At 37.6% G+C, this 13,330-nt stretch overlaps 1 protein-coding gene across 4 annotated transcripts in view; it reads right to left on the bottom strand.

Annotated features, from left to right (window-relative positions):
* PBX3 (PBX homeobox 3) overlaps positions 1 to 13,330 on the bottom strand; it is a 235,177-nt gene that overhangs the window by 35,805 nt on the left and 186,042 nt on the right. For all 4 annotated transcript variants that reach the window (XM_032257259.1, XM_032257258.1, XM_032257261.1 and 1 more), the window contains one exon: positions 5,921 to 6,111. In XM_032257259.1, coding sequence (XP_032113150.1) covers positions 5,921 to 6,111 — 191 coding nt within the window. The remainder of the gene's footprint in view (positions 1 to 5,920; positions 6,112 to 13,330) is intronic.

Below are 13,330 nucleotides of genomic sequence, written 5' to 3'. Positions count from 1 at the left end.
GATTTTCTTCACAGGTAGAGGAGAGAACAAAATATTTTTTGAGGGAGGGGGGCAATGAAGTGGGTGACAGACTTTCAAAAGATCAAGTATTTATTTATTTATTTATTTATTTATTTATTTATTTATTTATTTATTTGAGACGGAGTTTCACTCATGTTACCCGGGCTGGAGTGCAATGGCGCGATCTCGGCTCACCGCAACCTCCGCCTCCTGGGTTCAGGCAATTCTCCTGCCTCAGTCTCCTGAGTAGCTGGGATTACAGGCACGTGCCACCATGCCCAGCTAATTTTTTGTATTTTTAGTAGAGACGGGGTTTCACCATGTTGACCAGGATGGTCTCCATCTCTTGACCTCGTGATCCACCCGCCTCGGCCTCCCAAAGTGCTGGGATTACAGGCTTGAGCCACCGCGCCTGGCTAAGATCAAGTATTTATTAACAACATATTTCAAGTAGCAAAAATGTCATTTATATTTGGGTTTTATTATTAAGATATTAAAGAATTCCAGCCTGAAAATTATCATTTGTCAGAATTCACTTTCAATTAAGTACTCCAGTAACTAAAAAATGCCTTTCCCAGATAATTTTCTTAATACTTTCTTCCAAATAATCTTAATTCTTCTCAATTGTGATATCCCACAGTCAGAAAAGACAGAGTCAGTAGGCTGTTGTAAAGGTATGCACTCTATGAGATTCTTCTAGTCAAAATGATGTCACTCACATGGCAGGTTAAGTATATGATCTATATTTCAACATTAAGGGAGAGTCAAGGGAGCATAAAATCTAGGTCTGATCAAAATAACTCAGGTTTTAGTCCTGAAATTTCTTAATTTCAATAATTTTTAGGAGGGTTAAACTATTGTTTTCTGGGGGATGAAGATGAGATTCAAAATCTATTTGGGGATTACAGTCAACAGGATTTGATGATGAACTGGATGGGGTAGGGCAAGACAGGGAAGGAGGGGAAGGAAGACAAATACACCAAGAAGAACAGTTAGCATTTTTGCAGGAGTCACACGTTGCTTGAAAAGCAAGACAAGGTCCCGAGGTGAGAGCACGCTGAGGAGGCATACTTTGATGAGTAGGTACATGGGTAAGGTCTACAGATATGAAAATGTCAAATTCACAGGCATTATCTGACCCACAGACATTATTTGTTGAGACCACATAGTAATTACCTACTCATAAGAATCTAAGTTTCTGACTTCTTATGAAAAATTGGGATGTCAGCCATACTGAGCCCACGTTCTCAGAAGGCAGCTCTAAGCTAAAGCTGGGTGATAGCTGTCCCCTTAGACATGCACCTGCCTGTTTTAACCTTCACTGTCCCTCCTATATCCCTGATCAAGCCACTCCACTCAATTACACTATATGTAAGCATATCAGTTTGTGACTCCTAGTATAAAACACGGAGCCCAGGAGCAAGGCCCAGAGTAGATGGGAAAGAGATGACACAAGCACGTTTCTTTGGGAAATAGGGATGTGTGAAAGGAGGATCAAAAAGAAATATATCTAGGAAAGCAAAGAGAAGTTTGGCTCACATCAATTTTGCCCAGGGGTAGTTTTCAGCAACCATCAAACACCTCAGAGAACAAACAGAATAGCTCACCAGATATTCTGTCTGTGTCCAAACTCCAGCACTTCTACTGGAAGAGAACAGGGACCTACACAAATTTGTTCTTAAATGTTTTGCACTGCATGCTGCATCTTGTCCAATTATGAAGAAAACATAAGCATGGAAAGCCAGAGTAAGCAAGGAAATGATACATCTGACTGAGCATGTTTGCCTAGAGCAGAGCCTCTTGCCTTCTCAGTGCAGAGGGCTTGCTGGGAGGCACTACAAGAATAGATAGAACCAAAGCTCAGTATTTGCAATCACTTGAAGGCACATGAGAGAACTTGGTCTTATACGTTATTTATTTTTTAGAAAACATCCTGTAGAAAACGCCCATTAAGCATTTCCCCTCAGTTTCACTCCCTTAGGGTTCACCACACTCTAAATGGCTATGCCTGAGGCCAATGTGCAGTGGCACATCAGTCCAGGGCTGTGTCCCATCAGCATCACAATATTACTACCAGCAATCTCTGTGAGAGAAGGGACTCTGCTCCAAGCTCTGCCATTCTCTCATTCTGGCTCTGCTTTCTCTAGGCTGTTAATATATTTTCTCTTCGTGGAAGAAAAATAAATCATTTAGGTGTATACATTATGAAAGCAGTTATGGAAAAAGTAAACATACATGTTGACAAGAATGGGAATGTATCAGCAGAAATAAGGATAGCAATTATGTTAGAAAGCATTCTATCAGACATATATTTTACTATCTTTGTTACATAATGCTTTTTATTAAAATGCTCAAATTTGGACAAATAATTTAAACATGTTTTTTGCCTTCTGATGTTACCTCTCTAACTCTGATTTGAGCTGTTACAAAGTATTAACTGGAATTATTCATTTATCTGGCCAGTCAATAAATTCCTTTTGGTGGCCTCTAACGTGTCAGTCATTGGCTAGAATTGTGGGGAATGCAAATGTGTAAGTCTTGGCTGTTGCTTTCAATGACATCATGGCTTACTAAGGGAGAGAAGAAATGTTTGTGAAAAACTACAAGAAAAGGGAGTCTACATGAAGTTTCATCTAAATAGTTGAATAAACATAGTATAAGTGTTCAAGGGAAGGAAGGGCTAGTCCAGTGGGGTGATTAAAGTGGATTTTCTGAAACGGGAGCATTTAGACCAGACCTGGAATGATGAGCAAGATCTCACTAGGCCCGACAAGTACGAGCACTGGTCCCATTCTGGGCTCTGTTCCATATACCTTCACAGATGATGACTCGTTACCAGTAACTAACTTAGACAGTTGGTTTGTTGTGGGAGGCAGGGAAGTAAGTGGTTAGACTCAGGAAAAGAAGGAATTCTAAGCAGTGGAAACAGATAAGTCCATGAGGCATTTCATTTTTGGAAGAAACACAGGAAAGAACAATTTAGTGATATGTAAATAAGAACACTGAAAATGTTCAAACTCTGATCTAATAATTCCATTTCTAAGAATTGATCCTTAGGAAATAATTCTGAAGGCAAAAAAGGTTCAATGCATGAAGATTTTCATTAAATGCTAGTTTCAATAAAAATCTATCTAAAATAGTACCCTCTTCATTTTCTCTCCTCTTGACTTGCTTTATTTTTCTGCATAGCATTTATCACCCTATTACATTTCATTACATTATTGAATAGAGTGTTACAGTATATTCATTCACTTGTTTACTATCTGTTTCCTCAAGGAGAATATAAACTCAATTGGGGCAATTACATTAACCTACCTTGTTTACCACTATATCCGCAGTACCAATAAATATTTGTGGAAAAAAGGAAGAGATTATATGAACATTAATAGTTGGCTGGGCATGGTGACTCATCCCAGCACTTTAGGAGGCAGGGTAGCTTGAGCTCAGGAGTTTGAGACCACCCTGGGTAACGTGATGAAACCCCATCTCTACAGAAAATACAAAAATTATCCAAGCATGGTGGCACACGCCTCCCAGCTACTCGGGGGGCAGAGGCAGGAAGATCACTTGAGCCTGGGAAGTCAAGGCTGCAGTAAGACATGATAGCATCACTTACTACACTTCAGCCTGGGTGACAGAGTAAGACCTTGTCTCAAAAAAAAAAAAAAAAAAGAAAAGAAAAATTAATGGAGACAAGTGCTCAAAAATAAGGGAATGCTAAGTACATTATTTATTTTATATCCATTTGGTAACTTCAATTGTTAAAATACTATTTATAATTAGAGGTTATAATTACATGAAAATGTTTATGTATTCATTGTAAATTTTTAAAAAAGCAGAACAAACTATGTATATTGACCCATTACAGAAACATTTCTTTTTAAAAGGCCCCAAACAAACAAAAAGAGAAGAAAATATTCTAAAACATTTATAGTGATTTTTTCTTTAGGTAATAAAAATGAGGTTACCTTTTATTCCTCATCCTTTTATTCCATATATTTTTGAAATTTTCCATAGTGAGCTTGGTATTTTTCAAATAGAAAAAAGACTAATAAAATCCTCACAACAACAAAGAAGTAATGCAGACAGGGACAGGCCCTAAATGTCAGGTTAAGGAGTGTATATGTGAGTATGCATGTAAAAGCATTGGAAAGCTACTGTGGTTTTTAAGCAAAGCAATCAGGCTAGCACAGTAATGTTACAGAAACAGACAAGAGATATGGAGGATGGGCTGGAGAGCAGTAGGACTGGAGTCAGGAAGACTAGTAGGTACTGTGTTAGTCCTTGCACAAAAGGATGGACAGGAACTGTGATGGAAAGAGAGCTAACATGAAAAACACTGAAAAGGAAGCAACAGTGAGTTCTAGTCACTAATTCCATATGCAAGAAGAGAAAACCAAAGATGATATCAAGTTTTGGTAAAGTAGGAAAATGGTGACATAATGTTTTCTTATTTGGCTCTAAGGAAGAGCTCTGGCATGAAGACTGCTCCACACACTTTGTTTTCCAGTCGAGAAGCTATCTTAGTTATTTCCTTTAATATTGTGAGATTTGGATGATAATTGTCACCTCTGTCAGATTCCATGGGAAAATAAAATAGAAACTCCTTTCCAAAGCTGCAGATTGATCATAAGCTTAAGCAATGCCTGAGAGGCATCCCTACAGAGGCAGCATATACTAGGACATTGACAATTCTTCTGTTCTGTTACTCAGTAGGTCACCACATACAATTTATTACCATATATAATGCATTATCTAAGACCTGTGAAACTTGGGAAAAGCTTCAGATAAAGGAAATATTTCATCCTTACAGGAAAAATGATAGGCTTTCTTTCTTTTTTTTTTTTTGAGACGGAGTTTCACTCATGTTACCCAGGCTGGAGTGCAATGGCGTGATCTCGGCTCACCGCAACCTCCGCCTCCTGGGTTCAGGCAATTCTCCTGCCTCAGCCTCCTGAGTAGCTGGGATTACAGGCATGCGCCACCATGCCCAGCTAATTTTTGTATTTTTAGTAGAGACAGGGTTTCACCATTTTGACCAGGATGGTCTCGATCTCTTGACCTTGTGATCCACCCACCTCGGCCTCCCAAAGTGTTGGGATTACAGGCTTGAGCCACCGCGCCCGGCTTTCTTTCTTGATTTAAAAATACAGACTTGAGTTTTGTGGTAACTGCTATTAACTGAAACGCCACTTCCTTCTTAGAAGTATCAGTATCTCCAAGTATTTTCCCATAACATGCACAATCAGTGTAACATTAAGAAATTCTTAGAAAATACCCTTTGTGCTGGGCACGGTGGCTCACGCCTGTAATCCGAGCACTTTGGGAGGCCGAGGCAGACAGATCAAGGTCAAGAGTTCAAGACCAGTCTGGCCAACATAGGGAAACCCCATCTCTACTAAAAATACAAAAATAATTAGCTGGGTGTGGTGGTGGGCGCCTGTAGTCCCAGCTCCTTGAAAGTCTGATGCAAGAGAATTGCCTGAACCTGGGAGGAGGAGGTTGCAGTGAGCAGAGATCGTGCCACCGCACTCCACCCTGGATTACACAGTGAGACTCTGCCTCAAGGGAAAAAAAAAAATACCCTTTGTTAAAATAGTTATATGCAGAAAATTATCCTTAAAAAATACCTTTTAGCATCAGAATAGAAAGGCTATATATTCCTAAAGTCATTAGCAGGGATGCTAACCCTATTTATTTCCTGAGACACTAAATTGGCAGCTAACCCACACTACCATTCCCAAACAGGAAAAAGCTTGATAGCACAGGCACCATGAGTTGAATTACCTGTCCATTGTACAAAAGAGCTCATATGGCCAAATTAAAGAAGAATCTAAGATCTGGCCAGTTTTACAGAAAATAATATACAAGGAGTGAAAGACGCGGGAAAGCCATGCAATAGATTTGTGACTTCACATACCTGGCATCAAGGAACCTTGATCTTAAAATCATAACTGCTTCACAAGTGCTTTGTTTGAGCTGCATCTGAATGGAACTAAATTTTCGATGGATGATGCCCACCATTCTTTCAATCTCTTTGGGGGAAATGGGACGTGTTCTACTCTGTTCTCGGAGAAGGTTCATCACATGTGTAGTGAATTCATTACATGCCTGTAATGGGGGGAAAAAAATCACTCCTTTGGAAATGGGTATTTTATATTATCACACCAAGACATTAACTCATCTGAATTTACACCTCATTTGCAATCACCAATAGTATTATACAGTGTGTAAGGTAAAATGAAAACTAAGATACTTGTAAAATGGTAGTAGTAGTTAAAGCAACAAGAATTCTGAAGCCACACATAGTCAAAAGTGCAAGGGAGACACAGCATTCAACCACTCTTCCCACTCACCCCTGTCCAGTTCCAAAATGAGATTTTCCCATTCGAGGATGCTCAAATTCTTATATTTAAGTAAAAATATATGTTAATTGTTAATACTAAGTACCACCTATTTTCTCTGAGGCTTTACATTTATTTATTCAACAGATGCTTACTGAACAACTACAAAGTTCAAACTCTTGCTAGTGCTGTTAGGAACACAGAAATGAGTAAGATGCAGGCCTGGCCTTTGGTGAGAAAAATACATGAAAAACTAATTCAATGCAAAGACTAACAGGGAGATATTAATAGGTCCTAAGGAAGGAATATTCTCATCTGTAGGCTTCATGGATTGAGCTTTAAAGAACAGGTAGCATCTTTGAAAGATGGATAAAGATGGAAGTCAGGAGGAATCCCAGGCACTAGAAATAACAGTATGTTGCAAGTTCAGAGACCGGCAAGTAGGAATACAGTGAATATGTAAAGAAGCAAAAGGGATCCAGGTTTGAATTAACACATAAAGAGCCTTGCATGTTAAGCATTACAATGACCTATTATAATTTAGCTGTAGTGTAGGCCCTTAGTGGCTATAAGCCATCTCTGTAAAGCAGCTCAACTCTTCAACGGACGTCCAACAGAAATAAGGATTAGATTTGGGTCTCAAACTTTTCAGTTAACAATCCTCAGACATTGTCTCTTTTAATACACATACACATACATAATTTGTTTCTCCTAAAATTCAGGGTCTCACTCTGTCACCCAGACTATAGTGCAGTGGTGTGCTCATAGTTCATTGCAGGCTCAAGCTCCTGGGCTCAAGCAATCCTCCCATCTCAGCCTTCCAAGTAGCAGCAACCACAGGCATGTGCCTCCATACCCAGCTAATTTTTAAATCTTTTTTAGAGTCAAGGTCTTGCTATGTTCCTCAGACTAGTTTCAAACTCTTGGCCTAAAGAGATCCTCCCACCTCAGCCTCCTGAGCTGCTAGGATTACAAGTGTGTGCCATTGCATCCAACTTCATCTATATTCTCTTTGATTTATAAATCTGTATAACTGGATGTACACTGAAATTCAGTACTGCCCTGGTAAATAAAGTATCAGTTTATACTCTTGAAGAAAAATAATCTCTTCTGACATTTTCCTTAAAAATGCAGGATAGGAAATTCTGCATCTTACTGCACGGGTGCCCCTTGAAGAGCGAGCAGGCAGAACAATTCATTTATCAATGCGAGACATGTTTTGAAGTTATAATAATGTCCACTTCCCTATAGATATCCTGAACATTGCTCACATTATAGCACATGATGGTTTTTCTAACTGCTCATTAGAGGACTAACCTTTCCTGTACACTGAGTATTTCACTTACTCTAAGCTTTTACAGAGCTTTCCATAAATATTTCTAAGGTTAGGTAAAATGAGTCTTGCTTACATTTCAAGGTTTTTCAAAAAATATGTTTTAAGCCATAGGAAATATTAAATTCCTTGTGAGTGGTGACACTATATTATACTTATGGGATTCTTCAGAGTGTAAAATTTTGCAACATACATATCTAATAAACATCTAGGGATTGGTGGGCTTTTTAATACTACAATTCAAGAGTGAGAGTTATGTTGTTTAATAGCCGTAATTTCATTATCCCTGAACCATAAGAGAAGAATTCTTAATCTGTAGTCAATGGATAGGTTTAGAAGGTCTATAACCTCCTGAAATCCTATAAAGTTGTGTGCATATTATTAATTCTGATGGGAGAATCTGCGAAGTTTTTGTTTTCTTTTCAGAGTCTCAATCTATAATTTTAAAAGGTGAATAATCAATGTCCTAGGGTATGACATAGTAAAACACTAAGCAATGTTGTAGACTAAAACCAGAAGTTGAAGGCAGAAACCAAGACTTAAAAAATAAATTCGAGACCTTCCCCACTATATTATCAATTTATTTTATTTTATTTTATTTTTTTGAGACAAGAGTTTAGCTCTTGTTACCCAAGCTGGAGTGCAATGGCACAATCTTGGCTTACTGCAACCTCAGCCTCCCAGGTTCAAATGATTCTCCTGCCTCAGCCTCCCAAGTAGCTGGGATTACAGGCATGCGCCACCATGCCTGGCTAATTTTTTTTTTTTTTGTATTTTTAGTAGAAATGGGGTTTCACCACGTTGGTCAGGCTGGTCTCAAACTCCTGACCTCAAGTAATCTACCTGCCTCAGACTCCCAAAGTGCTGGGATTACAGGAGTGAGCCACTGAGCCTACCCTATTTATTTATTTTGAGACAGTTTCATTCTGCTGCTCAGGCTGGAATGCAGTGGTATGATCTTGGTTGGCTGCAACCTCCACATTCTGAGTTCAAGTGATTCTCGTGCCTCAGCCTTCCAAGTGGCTGGGATTGCAGGCATATGCCACTGCGCCTGGCTAATTTTTGTATTTTTTGTAGAGACAAGGTTTTACCATGTTGACCAGGCTGGTCTCGAACTCCTGACCTCAAGTGATTCGCCCTCTTCAGCCTCTCAAAGTGCTGGGATTAGAGGCATGAGCCACCATGCCTGGCTTATATTATCAATTTAAACTATCTTATGCGAAGTTGAAAACAAGTGGTCATCCTACCAATAAATATATGTATATATCTTTTTCTTGAACTTGCCCTAAGGAAATGTTTATATAATTTCCAAGTTATATAATGTGACCAACTCTACCCTTCCATTTTCTCATCAGCAAAACAAAGATAACTGAACTAAAACTGTTCCCAAACTTGGATGAATAATTCTATAGTTCTATAGCTAGTACCATAGAATGTTAACTAATGGCCTCAAATTATAACATGTTTGGGAATTGCTGGGTTAACCAAAATCTTAAAAGATTTTTGTGGGTAAGACTCCTCAATATTTCTATCCCAATATATGTAATAAATCTTCAAGGAGAAATACATATCCAATTTTTTCCCAAATAAATCTGGCCACTAAACTTCTCTCTAGAGTTATACTGTCCAACAGAAATATATTGTGAGCCACATATTAAATTTAAAAAATCTCAGCAACCATCTTAAAAAAAGAATTAGGTGAAATTAGTCAATAATGTTATTTCACTTAACCTAATATATAAAAAACATCTTGGCCTGGGCAACATGGCAAAACCCCATCTCTACCAGAAATATAAAAATTAGCTGGACATGGTGATACGCCTGTGGTCTCAGCTACTTGGGAGGCTGAGATGGGAGGATCACTTGAGCCCAGGAGGCAGGGGAGGCAGGGGCTGCAGTGAGCTGAGATTGTGCCACTGCATCCAGCCTGGGTGACAGAGTGAGATCCTGTCTCAAAAAAAGAAAGAAAGAACATTTCAACACATAATCAATTTTTTTTAAACTGTTAATGAGGTATTTCATTCTTTTTTTGTACTCTTGGAAATCTAGTGTGTATTTTACAATGACAGTACATCTCAATTCAGACTAGTCAGACTTCAAGTGCTCATTAGCTGCATGTGGCTACTGGCTGCCATATTCGACAGCACAGCTCTATGGCATCTTGTGCACCAATGTGCTAGGAAAAACTCTTTGGGAAATACTATGCAAGGTAATCTTTGATGCATTTTTAAATTTTTCAGCACCATACATTCACACAAACACAATAAAAGCCCATTTGCCTTAGGAATGTCCTTGACGAAGCAATATAAATTATTTACCTTATTACATATCAACCTTTGAGTATGTCTTTAATATTCTGTGTGTCAAAATGGGAAGCACACAGAAAAGTACTTGTATTGCACATTGAAGGATGACTTCCCCGAGAAAAAGCACTTTTATAGCTGTTTAAGTCATGAGTGGAAGTCACTTTTTTCATTGAACACCATTTTTACTTGAAAACAAATTTGATAAATTATGATTATTTGGAGTTCTCTCAAAAATGAAACAAGTTAGCCTTTCATGTAAAGGAAAACAGCCGACAGAATTATACCAATTATGAAATTTGAGTTTTCAAGTGAAAATTAGAATTTTGGAAAACTTGCATCCACCATTGTAAGTTTAACAGTTTACCGTAGACTTTCTGATGGGTTCAGAGTTGATATTCATAAATATGATATTTTGATATTATATAATGTGTCAAAATTTGGATGATACGCATAATCCAGTAAACCTGCACTTTCCAAATGATCAATGCATGATGTTACAAAAGCATGCATAGGTAAAAGAGCCATTCAAAGTGAAAACCAGACCAGTGAATCTTAAGGAAACAGAGTACAAAAACTTAAGTGACACAGTTTCAGGTTTCTCATTGTAGCATACCTTTACAAAACTATAACTTGTAAAGTTCTGGTGTAATATCAAAAAAAGAGTATTCACAATTATCTGAAAAAGTTATCAACGTCTTCTCTTTTGCAATGACATAACTGTGTGAGGCCAAATGTTCTTCATATATTTCAGTCATATGACAACCCTTGACTGTTGAAGCAGATATGAGACTCAAGCTGATTTCTATCAAGCCCAAAGTGAGTTTTGCAAAAATGAACAAGTAAGGTCATTCTTCTCACTAAATTTTAAGTTTTGTTTTTTAAAAAAGTTACTCAGGATAACATGTAATGGCTTGTTGTAATTTTTTAATTAATTAGGGCTGGCCATGGTAGCTCATGCCTATAATTCTAGCCCTTTGTAGGGGCAAAGCAGGAGTACTGCTGGAGCCCAGGAGTTCAAGACCAGCCTGGGCAACACAGCAAGATCCCATCTCTATAAAACAAATTTAAAAATTAGCTGGGCATGGTGGTCCCAGCTACTAGGGAGGCTGGGGCAGGAGGAATGCTTGAGCCCAGAAGATCAAGGCAGAAGTTAGCTATGATCATACCACTGTACTCTAGCCTGGGCAACACAGTCAGAATCTGTCTCTAAAATAAAATAGGCTGGTGGTTCATGCCTGTAATTCGAGCCCTTCAGGAGACTGAGGAAGGACAATTGTCTGAGCCCAGGAGTACAAGACCAGCCTGGGCAACATTCACACCCCATCTCTACAGGAAATTTTAAAAAATTAGCTGGGCACAGTGAAAAACACCTGTGGTCCCAGCTACTCAGGAGGCTAAAGTAGGAGAATTACTTGAGCCCAGGAGGTCGAGGCTGCAGTGAGCCAAGTTCACGCCACTGTACTCCAGCCTGGGCGACACAGCAAGATCCTGTCTCAAAAAATAAAATAAAATAATTAGTAAATACTTTGAATTTTTCTAGTTTTAATATGCATTATAATAAATATTGATAGATATAAGCCCCAACCCGAAAGCTTTTACAGAGGTCTCCAATAAATTTTAAGAGTCTAAGTCCTAAGACTGAAAAGTTTAAGAACTGCTGTGCCAGAGTATGGAAGCATTTCTAATGTGCACATATAACATTGCTAATTCCGACAAACCTAGCTCACTCATTATGGTAACATACATCTATGACAGGGCATATATCTAATAAATAATTCAAGACTCCTATGTGAATGATACCTGAGATATTAGCTTTCTTAGTTTTTGGCTGGGTTTTAATCTCTCCAGAATGGTGTTTGTCTATGGTTTCTAAAGAGTAGCCAAAGATTTATATGAGAAAAAAGAGTTAAAAGCAAAAAAGTTTCTGCATCTAGAAACTCATAATTTGCTAAAACATTTGCTGAATGTCTCACAACTTATTAAGTGAGGCCATCTATGAATGCAAATGCTGATGAGCAATTTGGCAATAGACCAACATTCACAGAATTCACATAGCTTTTCTTTAAACCAGTAGTTCATACATGATTAATTAGAACATCTCATTTATGTAATGTGCACTTTAGCTCATTACTCTAAGTAAAATTCGTTAAGTATTTACATTTAGATAATTAAAATCTGGGTACACCCTTAAGAAAGATGCATACACTTTAGGCAAAGTGATTTTTTTCCTTTATACCACTGAAAGTAAATTACAGCCTCATTTCAGCATCATCTGTACCAGGTTCAGTGCAGAGCACAGTACTGCCTCATCACCTAACTCCTTAAAAGGTATACAGTTTTTTAAAACTATAAACACAGTAAGAATGATCAAATGATTGCAGTTGTTTGGAAGGGCCACCCAACCACATACTAACATTGATGGTATTTATAATATAGAATGCTCACTTCAAACATTTATCATATCTTACATCATGCCTGTAAGATATATTAAAATAGACATTTGCAGAAATTTTTCCTTGTCTTATGTTTTCCAAGTGAAACTGTCAGTTACAAGCTTTCTGGTTAATGTCTTTAATATACATATAAATATACCATGTTTAATTGGAATATTTGGGAAATAAAAGTATGAATTTTCTGATTAGAAGTACTAGCAGAAGCCTTTTTCTTTTAATCCAGCTATTGAAAACTACCTAGAATACATTTCTGTTTCTGTGTTTAAAACATACACTGCAATAACAGTTAACATATAAGGCATGGAAGATTTCATCTGTTAAAAGCATTTTCAATCAATTTTTATTATGAGCCTTTGTCTTTCCCATTTGCTCCTTTTTCCATAAAAACCCAAACCAAGTAACAATTGAGGATTTGAAATATTTGTATTCTCAATAATGTTTTAATTATATTTTTGGCTGGCAAAACTGTCTTCTCAATGTCGGTACATATTTGGTTTACATACAAAATTAAAGTTTTCAGTGTTTATTTTGTGGTGGGGCTTTTTTCATTGTGGATTCAGATTCAACCTCTTTCTTGCCTTTAAGTTTATATTGTGGAATAAAACTGTAAAACAGACAGTGGGCAAGCACTAATTTTGGGGAAATTTTATAATGATCAGTGATCAGATCTAAAAACTGAATTGGTCTTTTGTAACCCTCAAGAGAAGCTAACTGCAAGCAGATCATAATATCCTATATTCTAAAATCCACTTTTGACAAGAAAAAAATAAATCTATTTTAAAAAGTAGATGCCCCTCAAATCTACGCTGAAACTATTTTCCAAATGTCTTGCCAGCCTCACAAGTAACTCTAGTCTAATACAGTAGATTTTGTATTTATTGCTTATTAAATCAA

The sequence above is a fragment of the Sapajus apella genome, unplaced genomic scaffold (assembly GCF_009761245.1).
Source record: "Sapajus apella isolate SASKATOON/1434 unplaced genomic scaffold, GSC_monkey_1.0 scaffold97, whole genome shotgun sequence".
Classification (NCBI taxonomy): Eukaryota; Metazoa; Chordata; class Mammalia; order Primates; family Cebidae; genus Sapajus; species Sapajus apella.
The sequence above is the reverse complement of the archived record's forward strand: the minus strand, read 5'-3'. Positions and strand labels throughout refer to the sequence as shown.